General features: G+C 34.9%; 1 protein-coding gene across 2 annotated transcripts; it reads left to right on the plus strand.

The window, feature by feature from the left end:
* The first annotated feature begins 340 nt into the window (after positions 1–340).
* LOC111605419 (protein quiver) lies at positions 341–8,986 on the plus strand. 2 transcript variants are annotated; one of them, XM_030222688.1, is made up of 6 exons: positions 341–867; positions 3,505–3,622; positions 3,680–3,756; positions 4,300–4,347; positions 8,059–8,205; positions 8,308–8,986. In XM_030222688.1, the coding sequence occupies exons 3-6, from the start codon at positions 3,708–3,710 to the stop codon at positions 8,535–8,537; spliced, it is 474 nt and encodes a 157-aa protein (XP_030078548.1). In that variant the 5' UTR covers positions 341–867; positions 3,505–3,622; positions 3,680–3,707; the 3' UTR covers positions 8,538–8,986. The 2 variants fall into 2 exon arrangements, with proteins under 2 accessions (XP_030078548.1, XP_023179699.2); XM_023323931.2 differs by lacking the exon at positions 4,300–4,347 and adding an exon at positions 5,727–5,783.
* The last annotated feature ends 5,400 nt before the right edge of the window (positions 8,987–14,386 follow it).

Here is a 14,386-nt window from a genome sequence, read left to right on the forward strand (position 1 = left end):
TTTTAAGTCCTAGTCGCAAATCGTTACTCTTAAAAAGATCATATATTTAAATATATGTCATTCACTACAAATATATTCAATACCGTAAAACTTACGATATTCAGTTTTAGTGCTTATGCTGTGCAATTGACTATGCGTTTGAAAAAAGCGCACATCTAAAGCTTTTAAAGCATTTGCCAACACTTACACATCTTGGCGCCAGAAGCTCAACAGTAGCAGCAAGCACATGTACACACACACACACAGACCGCATACAGCAGGCAGTGTTTGAAAATAGCAACAAAATGCCATGCGCCAAAGCCGAGAGAGAAAGCACAGAAGGAAAATTGAAAAATGAAGCGCATAGACTCAGTTGATGTCGTTGCGTGTTGGCTGAAAGCGTAAAAGACACAAATTATCGCTTGTAAATAAATAAATGAGAAAATAAATAAAATAGAATACTAAATAACAAAATGTACCTCTTGGAATTTAGTGAAGATTACGAATGAAGTGATTTCTAGTTGCATTAAGTGTTAATTCAAGCAAAAGATTTTCTGTCGATTGAAAATTGTTTTCCACTAAAAAACAAATACGAAAAAGAGGGACAATCAATATGAATTCAAGCTGTTAAAGCCAACAGCCTTGCAATTGTGGGCATGTCAACCGCAACACGGGCCAAAAAGCTAAAGAAAACGGTCAAAATAAACGAGCATTACGAGAATAAATTGCATTAGGTTTCGCTTGGCCCACTTTTGGGCAGCTAAATCGATTTCTACTTGCATGTGTATTATGAAACACCTGCGCGATACTTGAGCTAGCTCGCAGGATAGTGCTCCGGTCGCTAAATAATACCTTGCCAATCAATACAATCACGTGCAAGTGCTAAAGGTAATAAATGTTCCATTTCGCCTAAGAAGTTAAAGTTAAATGAGAAAAAAATCTAAAGTCAAACTGCAAACGCAAATTGTTAAAGTGCGTGCGAAAAAGGAAACACGCAGCCCATCTCGGCAGCAGTTAGAGGGAGAGAGGGAGCGCACGCCTTAAGAGAGCAGACAATGTGCAAGAGCAAGCGTACGTGAGAGCGTGTGTGCGTGAGTGCGAGTTGCAGTCGTGTGAGTGTTGTTTACATTGGCTCGCGCTCTCTCTCCCTCTCTCTCTTTGTCGTCTGCTGCTCAGCTGTGAATGCGCCCGTGGCGCGAGCCCTTCCTAATAACCGGCAATTGTAAAGCCCAATTACAGCTATTTAACTGCAACAAATAATTAAATCATTTTGCTAAACACACACTAGAGCCTAATCTGAGCGCCATTTACTCATGTGATAGCTGGCACTTAAGTGACTGACTACACACATTCACTATACACATTCACTTGTTGCCATAAATCAAGCGCTCTTCATGAGGACAGGCCAATAAGTAATAAAAAAAACAAAAGTGTGCAAAGTGTTTGTCAGTGATTAAAATAAAAATAAGCCTTAACCCAAAATCTGTCAATAAACAACAACAGACACACACATACACAACTTTTACAGTTCGGTTTTCTTTATTTTTTGGCGGTTTATTTCTGTTCAGAGTAAATTATGTGAATTCCTCTTGTCATCAATATAAATGCACATTTTAGCGTTTGTATGCTCGCTAACTAACACTGTTTGATTGCATATTTATAGTACAGTGTAGCCTGCCTAATTCGGACAATTGACAAAATATGCCGCGCAGTCTCTAAGAAATTAAATAATGCTTACTTTTATAATATTTTTTTAAATATTGCTAATTTTGTAAGTGTTTTATTTTTTATTTTTAAAAGGAAGACTTAAAAACTTTAATGAAAGTAATTAAATTTAACAGAAACAGGCAGGACTTATTTAGAAGGCTTTAATTAGAATAACATGTTCTCAAAGTATGCGCTTGACCTTATATTTACGATAATGCTTATGATAATGCTCTACCTTACGAGCACTTTATGTGTATGCTGAGTTCACTGATTGGTGCAACACATACAAATATATATGCTTACATGGATGCATATACATATATATATATATATATGTATGTTTAGTGGCGCATATGAATGATGATTCTCTAATCCTTAAGTAAGCATACACATATATATATACATACATACAGCTTGGCACCACACATGCATACACACATAGACAAATTCACACGTATATTCACCCATAGCTGGGGCTCAATGGGTTCAATGCACACACACGCTCACATTGGTTTGCCTTGCCACACACTCTATTGACATCAGTAGCCGCCATGTCATTCGGTCTCGCACATTGACCTAGAACACTTATTAGAGGTTATGCGTTGCTATAAATAGTTTACTCTCCATATGTGTGGATATTATTCTATATAAATATAGATAAATCTGTCGAAATATATTTATATGTGTGTGTGTGCAGATGACGTACGCATATGTTGGAGGCCAATGAAGCGGAAATTTCGTTAATGATTATCATCATAATTTCGGGATCGTTGAATACTTCATTATTTATGGCTCATTAAAGTGTCCATAAGAAACTTGTTGCTGTAGAAATCTAGTTCCTTTAGATGTCTTCATTAATTTGTTTATAATTTGCTATGCCTATACTTTCACTTTAATTCAGGTTTATTTTGTTTATATAGAATGATTTATGTTTATTATTGAACTTTTCTCTTACCAAAGATATTTTTATATATTCTCGTTTTATGTGAGCATAATGTGTTTTGTCAGCCTGTCAAACACGATTTATTGCTTCAGTGGAAAAATATTTAGAAACAAAACATATGTATATTTCCAATTCGTGAACTTTGAACAAGTTTACAAAACCATGCAACTATATTTGACGAAAACCAGGGCTGGCAACAGCTAGAACATTTTATTCTATTTACGATATTAGGCATATTCGGGGTTTTGGTCGCAATAAGAAGTGAATGAAGTTTGTAGATTACTTTTTAACAACTACATATATATCGTATCGCGTATATCGAATATCGTATAGCTTATATCGTACCTCGTATATCATATGTCGCGTCTCGTATATCATCTCTCATATATCGTATCTCGTATATCGTATCTCGTATTTCGTATCTCGTATATCGTATCTCGTATATCGTATCTCATATATGTAGCGTATATCGTATATGGTATATCGTATATCGCATATAATATATAGTCAAGCAAAAATTAAAACATTCTAATTACTCAAATGATATATCGTATTTGGTATATCGTATATATTATATGAATTGACTTGGAGTACTCATCGTGTGTTAAGATGGGCCGCCTGAGAAGTTGGAAGTGACCTAAATAATATGTATACACGCTTAAGGCATATCTTGTCCAGTTTCGAAGCCTCAATCCGAAAGTGCATGTGGATCAGCAACGATTTGAAGCTTCCATTTGAAATTATTGATTTTTGAATAAATTTAACTGTTTTACTATATTATTGTACTTTATTAGTTGTACTTTATTATTTGTTTATACGAATTTAATTGCTTATATATCATATATATAATTCTATATATATCTTCTTAATTTTAGTTACGATATATCGTAAGAGCTAGGAAGTTATGCAGCTGGGTAGCTGTAAGTCTTAGCGCTTCTATGTCGAAAGGAGCTACCAAACAGAATTGCAATCATATCGAATCGAGTTAAACAGGTAAACGACTCAATTCTTATAGAATATTTGATTATAGATATATATCATACATTACAGAACTACAGAAGGAACCTATCAAACCAGGATGTGGACTAAAGAAAGCGCAGCCAGACACTGGCTGCTGGCCTTGGCAGGTAAAGATAGCAACAATGCATTCGTCTATATGAGATTACGATTAAGTACTAATACCCAATTAAGGCCAGCGAACAAGAGCAGCTGCTTTATGAGCCAATACTTTTTTTATTAGCCAAAAGTCGAAGCCAAACGCGAGGCACTTCAAAGACCACACAAAAATTATTTACGAGCGCAGAATGGAAGCAGAATCTTGTTGTTATATCTGACTATAATCGTGAACCAATATAGAATGTGTGAAGTGTATAAATAGACAAACTAAATATGTGCCACAACCAAACACAAACACACACACACACATACACACACAGACAGAAGCATTTGCAAGCGTCGGCCAACGTGTCGTATGAGCGATGTGCGATTTGACATGCTAAGAGAAGAGCAAACAAGACGAGTCGTGTGCGGTTTGAAGCGTATAAGAGTATAACAGATTAACATAATATAACAGCTTGTCTTCTCTCTGTCAATTAGCTAGTAATTGTATTAAACTGTATTAATTTCGATCCAAATTAATTTATCAACAATTTCATTTTTCACACAAAAAGTTTTTTTGGCATTGGCAAAATTCGGTACAGCTGATAATTGTTTTCCAAGTAAGTTTTAGTTTTCGGTTTCAAAATTTCTTAAACGATTTCTGTTTTGCATATGGTTTTCCAAATCCTGTTTTACTTTTTGCGTTCCATTACTAAACTAAAACTCTGTGTATATTATTTAGTTATGTATTTGTACTAAAAACAAAAAAAAAAAACAAAACCAAAAAACTTCAGCTCAAGCTTAAAGCATTTTTGCAGCAAAAATATATAAAAAAAAATTGAAATGAAATAGATTTTTCAAATAATTGAAAATATATACAAATATTACAAAATTAACATTAATTTTTGATATTTTATTTTAGAGTAATTAAACTTAAGCTTAAAAACTTTCCTCTACAAATCTTTCAAATGCCTATTTAGATGATATATGATTCTACTGCAAGTTTGTCTTAAAGCAGCTGAGTTAACTCCCCTGTCCCTGTAAAATATTCGTAAATAAGTTAAGTAAATGCCACAGCAGTTGATTGAGTTCGGTTGCATTCAGTTAAGTTTTGCTGTTCCTGTCGATTAATCGTATTAACAATCGTATATATACATACACTCTGATCAAACACACACACACAGATGATGGCCAGCAACAAAGTGTCGTGTGCTCGTATCATGTCTTGCATAACTAAAGGATACACATCGTAATGAAACACTGTACAAATGCATTTACAAAACCTAACAATATGTATAGATACTTATAAGCCTAACTGTTTCGCAAACTGTGTAATTACTCCCATCCTCGACAGCTGCTCTCTACACACTCTACTCTCCACACTCGCTAATAATTGTACTCCACACTTTAACCGTAGGTCAGGTTTTCCTAACTGTTTTTTCGTTTCATTTGTGTGTGTGGCGCGCATCCATCCCCAGAGTTTGTATATCCCACGTCTAAGTCCTAATGTATGCACAGGCCATTTAATGGAATGGTAAACAGAGTATAACACTTAGTATAATACAAGACAGCTGTATATATCAAGTATACAACAGATGGTGTCGCACGGTATGGAGTGGTATACAGTGTATAACACAGTGTATAACAGCTTATAACACAGTGTATAACAGTTTATAACACAGTGTATAACAGTGTATAACACAGTGTATAACAGTGTGTATAACAGTGTATAACAGTTTGTAACAAAGTGTATAACACAGTGGCTAGCACAGTGTATAACACATCGTACATACCTTATTTAACACTGTATATAACACTCCTTATAACACATTTCGATGTCCACCGAACTAAACCATTCCATTGAGTGTGTCCTGTGCCAGAAGTGTCCTTTGTAAATGTATTTTTGTATTTTTCACACCTTTCCACACAGCAACTGTGAACAGTTCATTTTCATCTTCCTCTCTTCTACTTTGCTCTTCCTCTTATTGTTTATTTGCAGCCATATTTGGATTTCTGACTTTTGTATGGATTCCATCAGCCTCAGCCGAATGTCAAAGTATGAATCCATTAATCCTCTGCCTATATACAAATGCTTAAATATACTATATAATAATCTTTTTGCAAAACAAAAAAAAACAATGTAAAAGACAAAAATGATTCTATTTGTAACAATTTGAAAATTTGATTAACTCAAGTGAAATAGAGAATTCAGAACTTTTCTTTATCGGCATTTTGTTCAGAAAGGCTCTGTGAATACGCAACTAATTGTCTATAAATGTTTTGATACACCTACTATGTGCCTATTTATCTAATTTTACTCTCAGCCCAGCCCCTCTCAAAGCCTTCGCATTTTATTTATACCAACTTTTGCCAATATAAAAACGTTTTTATCCAAATTTTATTTCTATCTAAACTTCGCATATTCCAAGCTTTAACTTGACCCGTAAATTCCATTACTTATCTTGAGAACTTTTTCAACTTTTCTCATTTTCATTTTCTTTTCGACTTTTGCAACATTTATCTCTATATGTATGTGTGTGTGTATGCCTTTATTTTGTTGTGCGTGTGTGTGCCTAGCGAAAAAAGAGAAGAAGAAAAAACATAATCAAGCGGAAATTCTTCTTTAACACATATTTCGATATGACCCTTGACCTTTGACATTTCTGAACTGCATGCCCTTGCACTCTAAACTTAGTTAGTCAAAGCAACTGCAACATGTGTTAACCAGTTAAACTACCAAATTCACATTTCCTTATCACTGAATGTGCAATGAACACTTCTTTCTGCTTTTATCTCTTCACATTTCATATGAATGATTAATATTTAGTTATTGAAAAATATATTGAAATAAAAAACAATTTTTTCTGGCTTATCAAATAGCAGCTTGTAGATAATCTGTATTAGTTAAACAATCAGATGTAGTCGGAAAATTAGTGTCTATAAAATATTTAATGTTGAAACTTTGAACTTAAGTTACATAATAGAAGATCCATAAAAGAGCAGATATATATACATAAATATTTATAGCATTAAAGGCTAGTCTGAAAAGATGACACAAGTATAGCTGAAATATACCTCAATATATCTAAGTTGAAGGCCTTTGCTCAAATTTTAACCTTAAGTCTAATTTGAAGACCTTATCTGAAGATTTCTTGACAGCTAAAGCTGATGTAATTATGACTCCCTAGCCTTTGGTCTTAATTTTGAAAATTATTCTTAGATGCAGTTTCTATGTAATCTTAGAAAACTTTCACAATTCAAGATCCAAGACAAAGCGAATAACCTACCCCAAATCATTAAACAAAATGTATAAATATAAATTTAAAATATTTCTTATATATATTTACCACGCCCTCCAATAGTGCTGTATATATTATTTTAAATAAATATAAAGAGTGACTTAACTATTAAGCTCAGCAGCTCCTGTCGAGCAAAATTGTTGAAGAAGAAGAATTGGTCTTCAAGAATTTCTAAAGGGAAGCTCTATACACAAGGATATATTTCAGATTTGATGTTCGTCAATAAAATTATTATTTTTATACCAAGCATGATAAAGTAAAATCCAATTTATTTAAGTAATTTTCCAATTCTTTTTACACTTTTTGAGACATGACATGCAACATTTACACAAAGATAAACATAAATTGACCCAAAGCTAATATACTCTTCTTACTCCTTGAACGAGTATCAATATAGGCAAATACTTGAAAAAACTTTATGTACACAAATTAAAGAAGGCAGAGTATTTGTTAGTCGAACATCTTGTATATATTTAGAACATTATTTACGCTTATAGCCAAGGCAAAACACACTGAAAAGGTTTTCGTTAATGCACCTAACGCAATGCTACAATAATGCTATACAAAATCTGCTATAAAATTATCTATAATTGTAATAAGGATGCTGAAAAATTTGTTATAAAAGTTGCTATAAAAGTTGCTATAAAAGTTGATGTAAAAGTTGCTATAAAAAATGACATACTAGTCGCTATAAACTTTGTTATAAAAGTTGCTATAAAAGTTGCTATAAACATTGCTATAAAAGTTGCTATAAACATTGTTATAAAAGTTGCTTTAAACATCGCTATAAAATTTGCTATAAAAGTTGCTATAAATTTTGCCAACAAATTCACTTTTTTCTGTTTCACGTTGTCGCATACTTGTTCCAATTTAACACTCTAATTGCATGCAATTTTGTAGGAATGACATAGTTAGAGTTGATATATGTATATATATAGTGATACGCTTGCTGTATTCCAGATGAGCAGCCGAATTCTGTTTTCAGGCGTGATTAATGCTGTTCGTTAATATATGTTGTGCTTTATACTGCAGCGCGTTCGATTTACTGTTACGAGTGCGATTCGTGGACGGATGCACGTTGCAAGGATCCGTTCAACTATACGGCGTTGCCGCGCGACCAGCCGCCTTTGATGACCTGCAATGGCTGCTGTGTGAAGATGGTGCGACATCAGCGATCACGTAAGTAACGCGTCATGGGTCACGAGCCACGAGTCACGTGTCACGAGTCACGAGTCACACACGTCCCGATATGTGATTTTATGCTTGTCCTTGTTCTTGCAGCCTACGAGGTGGTGCGACGCATGTGTACGTCACAATTACAAATCAATTTATTCATGGTCGATCACGTGTGCATGATGGAAAGTTCAGGCAATGGACATATGTGCTTTTGTGAGGAAGATATGTGCAATTCTAGTAAAAGTTTATACTCATTCGCTAACGGTTATCAACAAATCATACTAATCATCACAATGCCATGGCTAATACTGCTCCAACAGTTTGTGCACAGCTAGATCAGCAAACCAGATCAGATCAGATCAGATCCGATTCGATCCGGTTCGACCAGATTAGATCAGATCAGATCAGTTAGTTAGTTTTCCCAGAAGCGTTTAAAAGAACAATACACAAACACCAATAACAGTTAACTAGAGACATATATCATGCCCAACACACACACACACACACACACACAGAAGACACATTTACACGTAACTTGAAATTGTTTTGTAGCCCGAGTTCTGATTATTTAAGTTTCGCATTTCAAACAAAATGTAAAATGAAGTTGATTTTGGTTCTGCAAGCACAGTTAACTAATACTATAATCTATGATAATGCTACGAGTAGATCCAAAGTTTGACTGCACATACATAAACATAAACAACAACAAAAAACATAAACAAAAGACGTTGCATATAAGACTTCCATATAAAGAAGTGCTGCATACGACTCTCTTACTTATCTATATATATAAATATATACATATATATATATATAGCTATATATGTATATCTATATCTATATATATAGATTACCACAGTCCAATGAATCAAAATGCAAGCTTGCTGCACTTGCCAGATGCGTGATTAGTAATACCTTAACAAATGGTACTTGGAAGTGTGGTACATTGTGACTTGGGTACCCCTGTACCAGCTGCTAGGTACGAAGTATTAGGGACCAAGTACCACAGACTATGCATAAGGTACTTGCTACCGGGTACCAAGCACTAGGTATTAGCTTGCTAGATATCACGTACTAGGTACAAGGTACTAACTACTATGTACCAAGTACTGGGTACCAAACATTTCTTAGTAGGTACTAAGTATTATGCACTAGGTACTGTATGCTAGGTACTATGTACTTTGGTACTGGCTACTCTGGTACTTTAATACTTTGGTACATGGTACCAAGAGTAAGCTACTAGATACTTTGTACCAAGTATTGCACTTAGTATATACTAATTAATAAATGGTACTTTGGTACTTGGTACCTAAGTTCTTTGCTCTTAATGCATAATACTTGGCACTAAGTTTTTTGTTGGTACATGGTACTTTGGTACAAAGTACTTAATATTTTGGTACTTGTGGCTTAAGTGCTTAGTTCCTAATACTCAATATTTGGTACTTTGGTACTTGGTGTGTTACACTTTGGTACTCTAGTCTTAGGTACTTGGTAGCTTGGTACTTGGTGCTTAAGTGCTTAGATCCTAATACTTTATGCTTGGTACTTGGTACTTTGGTACTTGGAATGTTTGGTACTCGAGCTCGAAATCAGCATCTGAACCATTTGAAATGCATGTTGTTAATGCTAAAGCATGTAGCGCTTAAGTAGGTACTCGTATCTGTAGTTACATTTCTTTACATTTTGTTACTTACATTTATAGAGACGACTAAAGGAAGCAACACAAAAAGAACACATCTATCATATTATTACTACTGCATATGTTATGTATCATAAGTAAGCTTAACGATTCACTAGGCATATGTGAGGCGTGGCTACATACGTAAGCGAATGTATATACAATGAAAAAACAAGAAACAAAAAGCGAAATCGATCAAGATAATGATAAAAAGTATTGTGCAATGGTCAAGTCTGAAGAATGCTTGTCAATTGCCGCATTAACTCAAATGAAATTTGCTCATCATGTTTATATATTCCAAAGTCGAGAAGTTCATGAATGCCTAACGTAGCGCTGCTTCTTAAATTTCGTAATCATTAAGCTAAGATCTATGTGCTATGTCATATCGCTACACCTTAGCTGCAGGAGTACCTAGACAGCCCCCAACACACACACATCAACTTAAGTTCTGTACAAAGAATCGAATCCATTTCATTGTCTTAAGTTTTTGTTGTTCAACAAGTGATAATTAGCCAGTAAGTAGTAGCTCCAGAACTTGCCCCATACACAGAAGCCCGAGCTAGATCGAGATCTAGCAGGAACTAAGCTCAACTGCAAATCAGTTCTCGAGTCATGCGTGACTCCAGTCCGAGTTAATTCTGTGTACAGGGTATCCGTGTGGTCGGGCAGGCCGACTGTTACGCTCTCATTTGTTATTCATGCTAGTGATAGTTTTAAAAGGCAAGCCCAACAAATCATTTGTATACATATATTTCTAGTTATATTGTAGCTTATGATTTCACTTCTTTTACACATACATAATTATAGCATAATTATAGCTAAAATTATAATTATGGCAAGTTGAATTTGTAAGAAAAGAATTTTCAATTTTCATTTATGTAATAGACAAAAAATTGGCTTAATCAGAAATAAACATTTTTACTACATATACTTATTTCGTACCTTACTTTAACTCTCTCTCACTTATTCTATAAAATACTTTCTATCTATCTATCTATATATATCACCTAGATATCAACTTTCTCAACTGCACCTACCATTTGTAATATATATAATATATATATATACTTTAGTGCCGCCTTTAGTTACTTACTAACTTGCTATACTAACTAACTATTCAGGTCTTGCTTTGAAGCTTTAACAATTCATCTCCGTCCAAGCGTGGCGCATGTTCTTTATAAAGTATATACCATATATATATAAAGCCTAGCCAAATCGAAAAACAAACAAATCCTCCCCCATCCCCCGTACCCGGAAGGTAAGTTCCACGAAGTTCTGTTTTGCACCCAACTCTCGAAACGATCGGCCGTTGAGCTAAAGCCGAAGCTGAAGATCGACTCTCAATGCAACAGAGATTTGGATACTACCAATATATATATATATATGTACTATATACCTTTAACCCTTGGCAAATTCGGATGTGGCAAAAGTTTAGTTTTTGTTCCGTTTTTGATTTTTGTACAGTTAAGTTTGTTTCGTTTATGTTCCATGGTATGTTGGTTTATTTGACTATACACATACAATATGCATACAAGTATATACATAATATATATATATATATATATATATATATATATATATATATATATCTGTATATATATATATATCTTAACCAATTTCGGTTTGTGAATGTGGACAATATTCTCTTATAACCAGTATTTTGATTGAAAGTTAATGCGTTGCAAAGTTCTTAACCAAATTAACGAACCAAATTTATTTGCATCAATAACAGTAATACGATCGATCACACACACACACCCAACCACACACACACAGATTTGTAGTGCAAAATAAATAAAAAAAAAAACAAATAAAAAATATAATTTTAGTTTAGTACTTTTTGTAGTTAAAACATCTCTCTGAAACTCTATCTCTCTCTCTCACTTTCTCGCTCTCTATTTATCTCTCTTTATCTCTATATACATACATATTTCTCAACTCTAACTCTCTATTCTTTAACAATCTTTTTACTAATCTATACTTCACGAAACATAGAACTCTTTTAGATACTTCAGTAGTTCACTAGAAGCAAACAACACGACAAAGCAAAAGAAAAACTCTCCACACACACTTTCCCTATGAGATATGCACTCGATACTGGGATTGGCATTGGGTTTTGGACTCTGTTCGGAAGCCACAATAGATGCGTATGTAACGTAACTCAATTCTTTTTGCAGACCTCTGATATAGGAAAGTTCGATCCGCTTCCTCTAAGTTTCAAGTGCATATCCAAACTGATCTAAAATACAGCACAAAACACAGTTCAGTCTTAGCCAAAAAAAGCAACAACAATCATAAAGATATTGTAAAATTTTACTATGCCAGGCGCGTTTCAAATTAAATTTCTTTTTTTAAAGCAGCCTTATCGAAGGGCCCAAAACTAGTCCCGTTTTTGATCCATAAATTCCTCACAATACAAAAAGCACTAAATTAATATCAAAGACATTACCAATATAACATTTATAACAGTTTAAGAATATTGGTATTGGTTGTTGAATATTGTAAGAGAAAAACTAAAACGAAAACGAAAACAAAAACCAACATTTCCTTATATATATATATACTTTTCTATTTTTTTTTATTTCCCAATTTATGTTCATTCAGAATCGCCTATATTCCCAAGTTGAGCCCGAGCCTTGTGCGTCGCCTTCTTTGTTGAATCATAATTTTTTCTATGATTTCTTTCGTTTCTCGACATGGACAAAGCGTCGCTACATCTATGTGCACACACACATGCATCCATTTACACATACATGCGCATACAACGAATACCAAATAACAAATACCAAATTGTATTTAGTGTTGTGAAAACTCTCACCCAACTCACCCTCCCCAAAAAGCTGCACACCAGACGCCATACACATATCGGCACGCATTCCCAATGCATATTGCTGTACGTAGTTACTCAGCTGCGTATACAAATATGTGCATGCATGTACTGTTAGGTCAAATGGCCTGCGCTCAGTTCGTCCCATTTTGCTCAATTTCATAGGCATAAGTCGCTTTCCGTCCCACTCTAACAGCTACACAGGCGCCGCGATGTGCGTAATTGTTTTTATCGCTCTCTTGCGCAGCTCCTTTGCCGTACTCTGATCGCGCGCCGTCTCGCTCTCCCTCTTTCTCTCTCTCAATCACGTTGGAGGTGCGCTTTCATTACCTAAACACCATTACAGATACAGTTACCGTTACCATTACCGTTATACGCTATGGTGCTTTTTCACATACGCCACCACTGTCTGACTTAAAATTTTTTCATCATGTACGCCATCGCCAACCATGACAGTAGCCGCAATGGCGCGACAGTTGCTCCACAAGCAAACGCCACACATGCAAATGTACATATGCCTGTATGTATGTATGTGTGCGTGTGAACAAACTGCGCGCGCACATTGCCGCGCAACTGCATACCGTCGGCTCGGCCCTGTGCCTGTGTGTGTTTGCGTGCGTACGAGTGTGCGCGCGCCCGCCTGCCTGCCTGGCTGCCCAGCGCACGCTGTCACAGGGCCAGCCACCCTTATATGTATAATATGTGAACGTCCTTGCGGCGTTGTCAGCAACAACAACAGCAGCAGCAGCAACAGCAACATCAGCAGCAACAGCCACAGCAGCAGCTACAACAACAACCGATTGGGCAACAACAACAAGAGCCACAGCGTCAACAAGGGAGTCAGTGCGGCCGATCATAACATAAAAAAGAAACGAAGATAAGCTTTAAGGCTTCATATCGCTTTTATAAGGCTATTCGAACACCAAAAAGCTAAAGCTTTATATTTGTTCTAGCTATACGCAATCAAATATCTAAGTCTAAATACGCTTTGATTTTGTTAATTTCTATTTTTGATTTCCTTTGCCTAAGCCTTAGCTTGTGCAAATTTTGAGATACTCTTTCTTAAGCTCTATATAAGTGTTGAACATTATAAATGTAATACATATGATTAATCACCAAAACAAAAAAGCTTTAGGCCTATAATAATTAACCAGACTTTAGCCGAAATCAACTAGTTGTGTAAGAGTTTCTCAAGGCAACTGTTAAATTTATTATACGATTACCTTATGAGTACCATAGCGATCCGATATCACAGTTCTTTATAATCTATGACGTTCAATTAATGTACCTAAGATATACATTTCAATAAAGCAATCATCCAAAGCAAATGACCTTGAACAGAAGAAGGTAAAGAAGAGCCGCTTTTCACATATATAAATATATATATAAATATAAAATTATTTACAAACAAAAGCGTATCAAATGTGTATTTTTTGCATTTTTTTAAATCAATAAAACATAGCATAAAACAAATTTTGTGTCATATTTATTAAATTTGGATCCTTAGTCTTGGATCTTTAGTCGAGAAATTAACCTGAAAGCATTCGAAATGTCAACAAGAAGAGTCAATAGCTATTTGCAACGATCTTCAAGGACCGGTTTGGTCGCTGACAAAAGCTGCCTTATATTATATTAGTCATTGGAAGCCACTGCACTTAGTACCAGCCAAGACAAAAGAT

Source organism: Drosophila hydei, unplaced genomic scaffold (genome assembly GCF_003285905.1).
Source record: "Drosophila hydei strain 15085-1641.00,03,60 unplaced genomic scaffold, DhydRS2 tig00000060-arrow-pilon, whole genome shotgun sequence".
In the NCBI taxonomy this organism is placed as follows: domain Eukaryota; kingdom Metazoa; phylum Arthropoda; class Insecta; order Diptera; family Drosophilidae; genus Drosophila; species Drosophila hydei.